Source organism: Protomyctophum bolini (genome assembly GCF_963924005.1).
Source record: "Protomyctophum bolini genome assembly, chromosome: 3".
Classification (NCBI taxonomy): domain Eukaryota; kingdom Metazoa; phylum Chordata; class Actinopteri; order Myctophiformes; family Myctophidae; genus Protomyctophum; species Protomyctophum bolini.
In genome coordinates this window covers 5616204-5628487 of record NC_137864.1, presented here as the reverse complement: position 1 = coordinate 5628487, position 12284 = coordinate 5616204, and the positions used below count along the sequence as shown (strand labels likewise).

Below are 12284 nucleotides of genomic sequence, written 5' to 3'. Positions count from 1 at the left end.
TATTTCACCATAGCCAATAGCATGCGCTGCAGCTGCGGGCGGTTTGCTCAGATCGGATCCAATAGGATCCACCGCCTGCTTTCGCTACCCGCTCCTCTAGACTGTCTGTCTGTCTGTCTGTCTGCCTGTCTGTCTGTCTGTCTGTCTGTCTGTCTGTCTGTCTGTCTGTCTGTCTGTCTGTCTGTCTGTCTGTCTGTCTGTCTGTCTGTCTGTCTGACTGTCTGTCTGACTGTCTGTCTGTCTGTCTGTCTGTCTGTCTGTCTGTCTAGTATTATGACTACATTACATGCTATCACAAAAAGCATAACAAATCTGCAAGCTCTACTATTTTTGCTATTTTGATATTGAATCCTGAAAAATAAACAAAACAGTGAAAAGAAAAAAAAGAAAAGTAACATACTATCTGGTTCCCGAACTTTGTAGCTCAAGAGACACGAAAGAGAGATTTAGTCGTTTGCCGCGATCCAAACTATATAGTGAAAATATCAGATCTAGAAAGAAAATAATATAAAAACACAAAGGAAATGCAAAAAGCAGCAGCAGCAGCAGCAGCAGCATTGTGTAGTGGAATCTGGCTAATTTATGTTTGTCACTGAATTCGGACCACCCTCCTCCTCTCCCCTTCACCCCCTAACACCAGCACACCCACCCACCCAAATCATTATGATGGGCTTTTTAGGGGGTCAAGTCCATGACAGTTGAAATGACACAAATAAACAAGTACCAAAACAGAGAGAGTCAGAGTATGGTGTGGGGGTATGGATGCTCGACAGCAGAGGGTACATGCAGCCTCAATAACATCCCAGAGCGTATACATTTTGTGTGAAAAATGCTCCAGACTTAAATGAACACTCCGTATAATTCACTGTCTGGACAAAGCCCGAGATGTACCACAGTATGCGTGCAAGTATACATAATATGCGCAAATATATGCAAATATATGCAGGCTATAAAACCACAATTTTGGTGCAGGGCAAACAAACAAAAAAGAGCAGAAAAAAAAGGACAGGATGACAGACAGACGGGGGAGGAGAGAGAGAGAGAGAGAGAGAGAGAGAGAGAGAGAGAGAGAGAGAGAGAGAGAGAGAGAGACATAACGAGATGGAGAGCAACGGAGAGGAGAGTTGTGTACACATGCACTGCAGTGGTTCTCAACCCGTGGTCCTTGAGGGGTGGTCTCCCCCGCAGCTAAGAGTTGGTATAACCAAATGGACCCTTAATAGATCTTTATAACTCTTGATATCGTACACGCATGTATACCACCGCCGAGCTCAGACGGAGGCTGTGGAAGGAGTTGTCTTTCTGCCCTGAAGCAGAAAGACAACCTTCCACTATAGGGCATTAATTAAGTCAACTAGTCGACTAGTAAATCCACTAGTTGACCTTGTTGGTACTAGTTGACTAGTTGCTAAGAAGAGAAAAAAAAAAAGGTTTTTTCCCGATTTTGTATAGGCCTCAAGATCAGGTAGATTCTAGTTATAGTCACCAACGTTACACCGTTTTTTAAATGTACAAATATTTATATATATAAAATATATATGTAAACTAGGCAACTACTATAGTAAAAATGCCTAGAAGTGAATGCCCCGAGGCTTCCACTGAGTATACACAACAGCAACAGCTTGAGGTTCTCACCGAGTCACTCAGTTGGTACAGGTGCAGACTGAGAACTTCTCGGTCACAATGCACCAACTGAGGAATCCACAGATGGACTCCGGATAGAAGTCAGCATTCTATGTGGATGCATGCATGGAGGCCGTGCACCGGAAATATATAGGCTGTCTTATATGCAAGTTTACAACACGCCGCCCGCATGCTATTTCGGTTATCCGTTCTTTTAACCCATTCTGACCGGGAACCCGTTTTGGTGTTAGCATCATGTTATGCTTTAGCTATTGAAAAATAGCAGATCTACAAGCTCATAGCGCGCCACCGAGTGGCGCGCTACGAGCTTGTAGGTCTGCTATTTTAGAAAAATCGAAGAGCGACTGACATTTTTTTAATCTGATCTCAGGTCAGAATGGGTTCATCAGACCAGTGTGTGTCCAGTGGAAACCTCGTATAGAATCTGATCTCAGGTCAGAATGGGTTAAAAGACTATAAAGAGTATTTCAAGTATAGGTCAAACAAAGGGGTTCAATTTTCCCCCGAAAATGATCTCAGATATTATGATATTATGAACGCTGATGAAGACTGCGTATATATATATGCGCTGAAACGCATCCATTGTTGTGCACAATGAGTGACGGCCCGGTTCCTTTTGTACTTGTAGCATGTTCTGGCCGTGTTTGCGTTGATTTCTTTACATTTTGGTAAATACAATACAGTAACTGAGGTCCCGTATTAGATAATGGTACAAGTGGTTTCAGCGTACACAGCCTTCATCAGCGCCCCCTGAAGGCCTTTCATGTCATATGAGATCATTAGGACTTTCGGGAAGATTGAACCAATTTTGTTTGACCACTACAAATACTCTTTAATCTTTAACCCATTTAGGCCTGACGTCGATTTAGAATGTCTTAAAATGTCCTTTTCTGGAGAAAAAACCTCATGTTTCTGTATCAGTGGTTCTCAATATTTCAAGTCAATTAAGGACCCCAAAAAGGATATGTAATTGAAATATGTTGTTCCATGCAGGGACCTCCCCAGAAGCAAAGGTTTGAGTTAAAATGTTCACTCTGTAATAATATATATTCAAAGATTTGAGGCACATTGTCACGATTAAAAAAAAAAATAGCAGACCTATACAAGCTCGTAGCGCGCGCTATGAGCTTGTAGATCTGCTATTTTTGTGTTCCTCAGCTGTGTGGGCGAGAGAAGAGACCCCTAAGGGTCCATTTGGTTTCAATGTTAACTGTTAATTTATCTCAGAATCTTTTCCCAGGTTACGTTTTTTGACCAAAACAAAGCTTTATTCATACCGCTTTATTCATAACTAAATTGTCGCTGGTGGCGGTTTAAAAAAAACCCAAAACGTATGTTTCGGGTGAATTGAAATTAGATTAGCAGCTCACTTTACATAGCCTTTTTTTTTTTTTTTACTTCCGGTTGCTCTGAAAAGACGTGTCAGGGAAGAACATATAGGGGGGCGGAATCAGTGGCGTGCACAGACATTTAGAGGGGCAGGTGCTCAAGTGAAAAAAGGGCACCTCGTGCAGCCCGTGGAACCGTCCGGTTTCCTTAACAATGTGAGATGTATAGATTTTGGGACCTATAAATAATATACTAGAAGCTTTTTCAATGTCAGCATAGTCCACATATATACTGTACAGTGCGTGTTATCTTTTATTCAAAAGGGCACATTGCAAAAAGGGCTAGAGGGGGTGCTAGAGCACCCCCTCTAGTGTCTATCTGTGCACGCCACTGGGCGGAATTAATCGGGGCAGCGAGTGAATGACCACTGCTGTACAATGGAGTCGCTCTCCTCCGAAAACAGATGAATATAGAATCATCTTTACTGTCGCGTCACGGTTGTAACAAGTAGTTTTTTGTGCATATAGTTCCCCCATCGTGTTATTTTTCCAAGTAACAAAAGAAAGGGGAAGAAGAGGGGGGTGGTGGGGGGTGGGTGGGGTTCGGAGATCAAGGCAAAGAAAGAGAAATGTTAGAAGCTCTAACGGACGGCACACTGGGGGTCTCTCTCTTAGCTAATTTACGAGCGGCACAGCTGTGGAGTATAGTCTCTCTTTGGCCTCTTTACAGTATACAAGTCGATGTATATACACTGTGGTTAATTCAGTAAATATATTGCTCTATAACCATCTCGCTATATCTCTCTCCTTAATTCCCGTCTCTCTCATTCTGTCCATTTCTGTCCTCTTTTTTTGGTTGGTTTTATATAGTGTTCATATATTTGCATATAATTTGCGTACATGTACTTGCACAGATGTTACTGTATAGTACATCTGGGGGCTTTGTCCAGACAGTGAATTATACGGAGTGTTCATTTAAGTCTGGACTTGTGTATAAGGGAGCATTTTTTTTTTCCCGGCACAAAATTTACACTCTGGGATGTTTTTGTTTATGCGTGTCTCTCGGAGGAAGTACCCTCTGCTGTCGAGCATCCTCCCCCCGCCTCTGTCTCTCTGTGTTTTGGTACTTGTTATTTGTGTTGTATTTTCAACTGTCACAGTCCTGACCCCCCAATTTAGGCGCTGAAAGCGACCCATCATAATGATTTGGGTGGGTGGGTGTATGTGGTGGTGTTAGGGGGTGAAGGAGGGGAGAGGAGGGGAGAGGAGGGGGATGGTCCCAATTCAGTGAAAAACATAAATTATAGCCAGATTCCTGCACTATACACACAATGCTGCTGCTGGTGCTTTTTTTCTCTCTTTTCCTCGTGTTTTTATGTATTTTCTCCGCGAATCGACGATTCAAACGTAGATACGTTTTCGCTGGGCCGACTGTGCGAATATATCGAAACCTCTTATCTCCATATTTTAACTTTTCAGTTTTTTTTCCCCCGTAAATTAACGCCCTATATTCTCGATCATACCACAGCGTCACGCAAAAGCACCAAAAGTATAGCAGATATACATCATACACAAGCTCCAAATGTGGCGCAAAGTGACACATTTTGAGCTTGTATTACTGTATATAAATCTGCTATACTTTTGCTGTTTTTCAATTTGAATCGTTGAAAAGTATAGCCGTTTGGGACATATGTGACCAAATTTGACTAGGATTTTTTTGATTTTTTGTTTTTTCATATCAAAGCAGGGAATCATCATAGCTTCAAATTGACATATTGGTTGTTCAGTTTGACCCACCAGTTTTGGAGATATGGCTTAATAGAGTAATTAATGTCTTGCAGAAAACAGCGAGTTGAGAAAAAACAGGCTTGAAAGGTTCACTCCTGTGGTCTCTAACATTACACCATAGCTATACATGTTTAAGCATTTATTTCATATTTACATTATTAACATTATAATTAATATTTACTTATTCCAGACATGCTCTAGTATGTGAAGAGTCTGCCTGTGTGCTATTAATTCATTTAAAAAAAAAGTTTTTCTCCTCTGGTGAAAAGCTGGAATGTGCGCGATGGCAGTCTCTCAGTCAAATCTGGTCACATTATGATGTTTCCACCCGATATACAGTAAACATACAGGGGGCAGACACCGGAGCCTGTCGCTGCCAGTGGCTGAGAATCTGCAATACTCCCATGAGCAACAACAACACCATGCGCGCAACGTGAGCTCCTACGTGTAGATCGCTTATTTCCGCCATCGCACGACAAAGTATATAAATCAGGCTTGAATAGCCGTTAAAACAAAAGCCCCCCCCCCCCCCCCCCCCCCCTCCGTGGATCAGCCAATCCGGGCTCACCGTTAGCGGCAAGCTCTTTAACCCATTCTGACCTGAGATCAGATTCTAAAAATGTCTTCTGAAAGACTATTTTTTCTGAAAAAGCTATGTTTCTATATGTCAGTCGTTCTTCGATTTTTCAAAAATAGCAGACCTATACAAGCTCGTAGTGAGCGCGCTATGAGCTTGTAGATCTGCTGTTTTTCAATAGCTTAAAGCATAACATAATGCTATAACACCAAAAGGGGTTCCCGTTCCCGCCCCAAAATGGGTCAAACGCCTTTGCTATATACCAATCACATCGCGTCTGGACTTTATAAAATGGCCGCTCTCCTATTTCTCTCTTCTTGTGAGATACATGATTTTCTTTGTCAGTTTGATGTCCAATTATTCTCTCCTCCGGTTTTGCTTCCGTGGCGTATACACACACGTCCCCCCCCACGTTATGTCTTTTGTTTGCGATGGAAATGTCACAAAGGATCCATCCCCTTTTTTCTCTCTCTTGGTTTGCTGAACGTCGATCGTTTGTCGACATTGACCCTCCCAAGGTCAACCATCTGGCTCCCCCAAAAAACATCTTTACCCCCCCCCCCCCTCTCTCTCTTTTTTCCCCCTTTCTTTCTCTTTTTTTTGTCTCTCTTGTTTTCTCTCCTTCTCTCTCTCTGTCACTCTTTTTTAATTGTGCAAAATGCCAGAGGAGCCACATAGTGGGCGGAAACCATTGATTCATTGATCTGAAGCCTATGTCAACTCCCAGTAGAGAGAGAGAGAGAGAGAGAGAGAGAGGGAGGGAGAGAGAGAGAGAGAGAGGGGGAGAGAGAGAGAGAGAGAGAGAGGGGGGGGGGGGGGGGGGGGGGGGTGGGGGAGGTAGAGAGAGAATCAGTTAAGAGAAATCTTAAAGACATGTCTCATGAACGTCCTTTTGGCTTTTTCCTCTCTTGCGTTTCACGTTAGTATAATTATACCTTCAGCAGAATGAAGCTGTTCACAAGGTTATTGCACCCCCCCCCCCCCCCCCCTCTCTGCTCTGACCCTGAAGTGCAGGATATGGGCCTCTTCAGGACATTTTGTTTTATATTATTATAACATATGTATATATATATATACATATATGTATATGTAACCTCCTGCACACACACTTACACACGCACACGCACACAGACACTGAACCGCAGCGTGCATCTTCATCGAGACTGCATTTTACACAACTGACTGATTCATGCCCTTTGTGTGCGTGCGTGCGTGCGCGTGTGCGTGTGTGTGTGTGTGTGTGTGTGTGTGTGTGTGCGTGTGTGTGTGTGTGTGTGTGTGTGCGTGTGTGTGTGTGCGTGTGCGTGTGTGTGTGTGTGTGTGTGTGTGTGTGTGTGTGCAGGACCACGGCGTGGAGGGCAGCGCAGACGGCCAGGTGCTGTCTGAGAGCGAGGAGCACAAGGCGGAGCAGTCCAGGATCCACCGTCTGGAGAGACAGGCCCACGACTTCCTCAATGCTGTGTTCCACAGAAAGGGTACATTAGTATTGTACATTATCACTATCAATACTGTAGAGAAAGGCCCACGACTTCCTCAATGCTGTGTTTCACAGAAAGGGTACATACAGTAGTACACCACACACTGTACATTATCAATTATCAATGCTGTACACACTGTACATTATCAGGTGTCATCGATATGTCCGTGCACGGACAAACGTGTCCGTGGCAAATTGTCTATGTTCTGTTCTACACAGTATTATGGAGCGTCGCAGTCCCGCCCCCTTTCATGGCGACCATGCATTTTCCCCCCGTAGACATTTCCAAAAAGTAATTTATTTAAAGATCTGTAAGCCTCGAACAAATTAAGCCAGCTGGGATCGTGAAAAAATCACGACAACAAACACAATATTTTGGGGCCGAACGAATGATTACAAAGAAAAACAACAACAAAAAAGTGTCGTAACCTGCCCCCTTTTTTCCCCCCGTTCTTTCTAATTATTTGTTCGGCAACCCCAAAAAAAGTGTTGTTTGTTGTCATGTTTTGTCACGATCCGAGTTGGCTTTGTTCGAGGCTTACAAATCTTTAACCCATTCTGGGGGCGGGCACCCCTTTTGGTGTTAGCACTATATGTTATGCTTTAGCTATTGAAAAATAGCAGATCTACAAGCTCATAGCGTGCCACCGAGTGGTGCGCTACGAGCTTGTAGGTCTGCTATTTTAGAAAAATCTAAGAACCACTGACATAGAAACATAGCTTTTTTTTAGAAAACTGTCAGGATGTAGAAGACATTTTTAGAATCTGATCTCAGGTCAAAATGGGTTAAATAAATATTTTCTATTGGGGGAAATGAACGGGGGGTTTATTTCCTGGGCCTGGCGTCGTCATGAAAGGGGGCCGGGACTGCAACGCTCTATAATGTATCTTATTTTGATCGTAATACCCCTTTTTTACTGAATGCCAATGAGTCTCCAGGTTTTCTACAGAATATGCATGACACTGATTTACTGTGACACTGTATGGCACAGTTAGGAGTCCAACTAGTACTAGTGGTTCTCACATGTCTTATTTGCAAGGACCCCTTAACTTCTGAGAGTGTACACATGGAACCAAATGGCTTTAGGGCAGTGGTTCCCAAACCTTTTCATGTCAAGGGCCCCCCGGATTTACACTAATTAGCCCGTGGACCCCCCCATTTAACCCATTTAGACCTAAGTTCGATTCTGCAAATGTCTTCTAAAAGTTTTTCTGAAAAAAATGTATGTAAGTGGTGCTCAAAATATTTCATTTCAAGGACCCCTTTGAACCTAAACCCCATTGTTCTGATGTGAGGAGATCTCATAGTGTGAATGTAGTGTGTACTGTGTAGTGTGTAGTGTGTAGATCTCATCTGTAGTGTGGGGGAACAGAAATGTGTATTACACAGAGCGTCGCAGTCCCGCCCCCCCTACCAGGGCCCAGGAAATGATTCCCCGTTCAATTTCCTCATAGACATTTCAAAAAGTATTTATTCAAAGACCTTTTTAAGCCTCGTACAAAGCCAACTCGAGTCGTGACAAATCATGACAACAAACACAAACTCTCTAGCCGAACAGAAAGAAGAGGGAAAACGGCACTTTCTTTTGTTGTTTTTCTTCTTTGTAATTATTTGTTCGGTCACAAAATGTTGTGTTTTTGTTGTCATGATTTTGTCACAACTCCAGTTGGCTTTGGACCGCGGCGTTTAAACGTCTTTAAATATTAGTACTTTTTGTACTAAGCCTATGGAGGAAATGAACAGGGAATTCACTTCTGGGTCTCACGTTGTCATGAAAGTATATTACATGTCTGCCTGTGAAATACACACAGACGTTATAAGTAGAGTATTTCTGTACCCTATAATGCGCTATTTTATAAAATGATGTGTTTGGCGTACACTTTGCGAGAGAAGAAGGCATAGGACATTTGTTTTTAGCCACACTAGTTTACAGATACTATAGTGCACTGACAATTAACACTACTACAGACTAATGACCCTGTATTTATTCACACGTATTCACCTTTGTTGACAGAATGTTGACACAAGTACTGTTAACATCTATTATTAATTACATATGATTATTATCAGAACGGCTACATGTGGCCTATATTTGTCATACTGGAATAAGTCCATCTCTGCTCTAATTGCTTTTATGTCACTTAGAACAAGATGTGTAACAACACAATTTGGAACGAAGAAATGAGGTCGAACAAATCCTTTTAATTAATCAACTAAGTTAATCTGTATTATGATTAATTAAAGTGCTGCTAAAAGAAGGGGATAAATAACTAAATATTAAGTAAATGCTCATCACAAATTATCTGATCCCAAGTAGACTAATACTATATACCAGTATATACAGTACACCGGTATATATATATATATATATATATATATATATATATAAATATATATATATATATATATATACTATGTAATTACTTATAATTATGTTTAGCTAGCCGTTCAAAACACAACCATTTGGTAATATGCAACAAGCATTCACATAGTTATTTGCTCTTAAAGGTATATTTCACTTTTAATCATGTTTGGGGTCATTTTAACATCTAATCTAGTCTTTTGTGAGCAAACCAGACAGTTATTATTATTATTTTTTGAATTGCTTGAATCAGTTTTTTATATATTTGATATATTACAGTATACTGACAGTAACACAGACAGTACACAGCAGTGGTACTCAAAGAGGGTATATAAATGGACTGGTTCCATTTATCCACACTTTTCCTGGGCTGTGTGTGTGCGCCTCCTGCAGTTCCTGTTGACTTCATTGGATATCATTGGTCATCTGACCAGTTTCATTGGCTTTCATTGGATCAAATCGACAGGAACTGGAGCACACACAGCCCAGGAAAAGTGTGGATACCCTCTCAGATTTACACACCCGTATACATGCCCACATGCACAATAGAACAACTGCATCACTAGCATACTGGTGTGCCAATAATCACTATAAAGCACACCCTCTTGTGTAATATTGCTTCATTTAAAGATGGAGTGCCACGATTCTTTTCCACCCTGTAAGAATGACCGTGTTAGTGGCTGGAGAAACAGTACAGAGGCATTGATAACGGTTAACCAATGATAGGTTTATTCGCCAAATGAGCATTTACAAACCGGCAGGAATACAAGAAGTTCTCTACTCCCAGCACAGACTTTTTGTTCACCTGCAAAATGGCCACCTTTTATACCCAGCTGGAGATAATGAGAATGGACTTGTCAGGCACCAGAAAGGATAGGACTCAGAAGCAGGCAGCAAACCTTTAACGGGTTTTATTAAAGTTCAAAGGGAAAAGGCAGAGGCGTAGTAGGTATGTATAGCGTGGGTCTGGATTCCTGGAAGGCTGTCCGTAGGGCGTCGGTTCCGATAGGGATTAGGCAAGTCGTGAATCAGAGTTCGGTCCGGGTCCATACACATGCAGTGGTTCTGGGAACAGGCAAAGGTACAAGGCGTCAGGCAAGGGAAAACCAGGGACAGGCTAAGGTCAGATATAATAACAGGCTGGATAACAGGTTCAAGAATAACGGCGTTGCTAACCTAGGGTAAACTGGGTTGATCTGCAGGCAGAGAACAATGGGTAGCTGCAGACAATAAGTAACCTTGGCTACTCAGCGTGGAACCTGGTGCAGGTGCGCTCACACTGGTGTGGGCGTGACAGGAGCCCCCCCTCCCACGGACGCCTCCTGGCGTCTTCCGAGGCTGGTCAGGATGCTGCTGATGGAAATCACGGATGAGGGAAGGATCCAAGATGTTGCGGCCAGGGACCCAACATCGCTCCTCCGGGCCATAGCCCTCCCAGTCGACGAGGTACTGAACACCCCTTCCCCGCAGTCTGGACTTCAGTAGTCGACGCACCGTGTAGGCCGGCGAGCCATCAATAGATCGGGGCGGAGGAGGGGGCGGCACGGGGGGGCACAGGGGACTGGAGACCACCGGCTTGACCCGGGAGACGTGGAAGGTAGGGTGGATGCGCATGGTACGAGGCAACTTGAGGCGAATAGCAGCGCGATTAACCACCTTCACGATGGGGAAGGGGCCAATGAAACGAGGCGCCAACTTGCGAGACTCAACACGGAGGGGAAGGTCCCGGGAGGACAACCAAACTTTCTGCCCAGGGCGGTAAGTGGGCGCCGGCACACGATGCCGGTCCGCATGGCGCCGGTACCTAGAGGCTGTGCGGAGAAGTCGGGCACGGGCAGTCTTCCATGTCCGCCGACAGCGGCGCACAAACTCCTGGGCAGAGGGGACTGAGACCTCTTTCTCCTGGTCAGGAAACAGAGGCGGCTGGTACCCCAAAGCACATTGGAATGGCGACAATCCAGTAGCAGACGTAGGCAGAGAATTATGAGCATATTCTACCCACACTAGCTTCCGACTCCAGGTGGACGGGTTGTCGGAGGAAAGACAGCGTAGAGTGGACTCCATCTCCTGGTTCATCCTCTCACTCTGACCGTTAGACTCTGGGTGGAAGCCGGATGAGAGGCTGACCGAGGCCCCAACCGAGGAGCAGAAGGCCCTATAGAACCCAGAGGTGAACTGGGGTCCCCGGTCAGAAACCACGTCAGAAAAGAAACCATGAGGGCGAACCACATGCTGAACCAGAAGCTCAGCAGTTTCCTTGGCAGAGGGGAGTTTGGGAAGGGCAACGAAATGGGCCGATTTCGAAAACCGGTCCACGATAGTGAGAATGACTGTGTTGCCGTCCGAAGGTGGGAGGCCAGTGACGAAGTCCAGCGAGATGTGAGACCACGGGCGGTGGGGGGTGGGAAGCGGAAGCAGAAGGCCGGACGGAGGGTGGCGAGAAGTCTTATTCTGCGCACAGACAGGACAGGCGGCAACGAACGAATCCACATCTTTCTTCATGGAGGGCCACCAGAAACTTTGTTTTAGGAACAGAAAGGTGCGATTCATGCCAGGATGACAGGTGAGGTTAGAGGAATGTCCCCACTGTAGCACACGGGACCTTACAGGTTCGGGCACGAACAGGCGATTCGGAGGTCCATTGCCGGGGTCGGGGTGGCTGCGCAGAGCGCTGCGGACCTCCGCTTCTATCTCCCAAGACAGGGCTCCCACTATGAGGTTGGGCGGCAGGATGGGCTCCGGGTCGTGACTCTCTGGACTGGGACTGAACATGCGAGATAGGGCGTCAGGCTTAGTGTTTTTGGACCCAGGGCGATAAGACAGAGTGAAGTTGAACCTGGAGAAGAACAAAGCCCACCGGGCCTGGCGGGAATTGAGTCGTTTAGCCGTCTTAATATACTCCAGGTTCTTGTGGTCAGTCCAGGCAATGAACGGCTGCTCAGCACCTTCCAGCCAATGTCGCCACTCCTCCAGGGCTAACTTCACGGCTAACAGTTCTCGATTCCCAATGTCATAATTTCTCTCTGCAGGGTCAAGTTTACAGGAGAAAAATGCACAGGGGTGAATTCTGTGGTCTTCAGAGGAGCGCTGGGACAGCACTGCTCCTA

General features: G+C 44.7%; 1 protein-coding gene across 1 annotated transcript in view; it reads left to right on the top strand.

Moving 5' to 3' along the window:
• The window catches only part of lcor (ligand dependent nuclear receptor corepressor), a gene marked incomplete at both ends in the record, with an annotated part of 47499 nt that overhangs the window by 13319 nt on the left and 21896 nt on the right, over positions 1-12284 (top strand). Inside the window, one exon of the mRNA XM_080758585.1 lies at positions 6680-6812. Within this exon, the coding sequence (XP_080614711.1) occupies positions 6680-6812 (133 nt within the window). The remainder of the gene's footprint in view (positions 1-6679; positions 6813-12284) is intronic.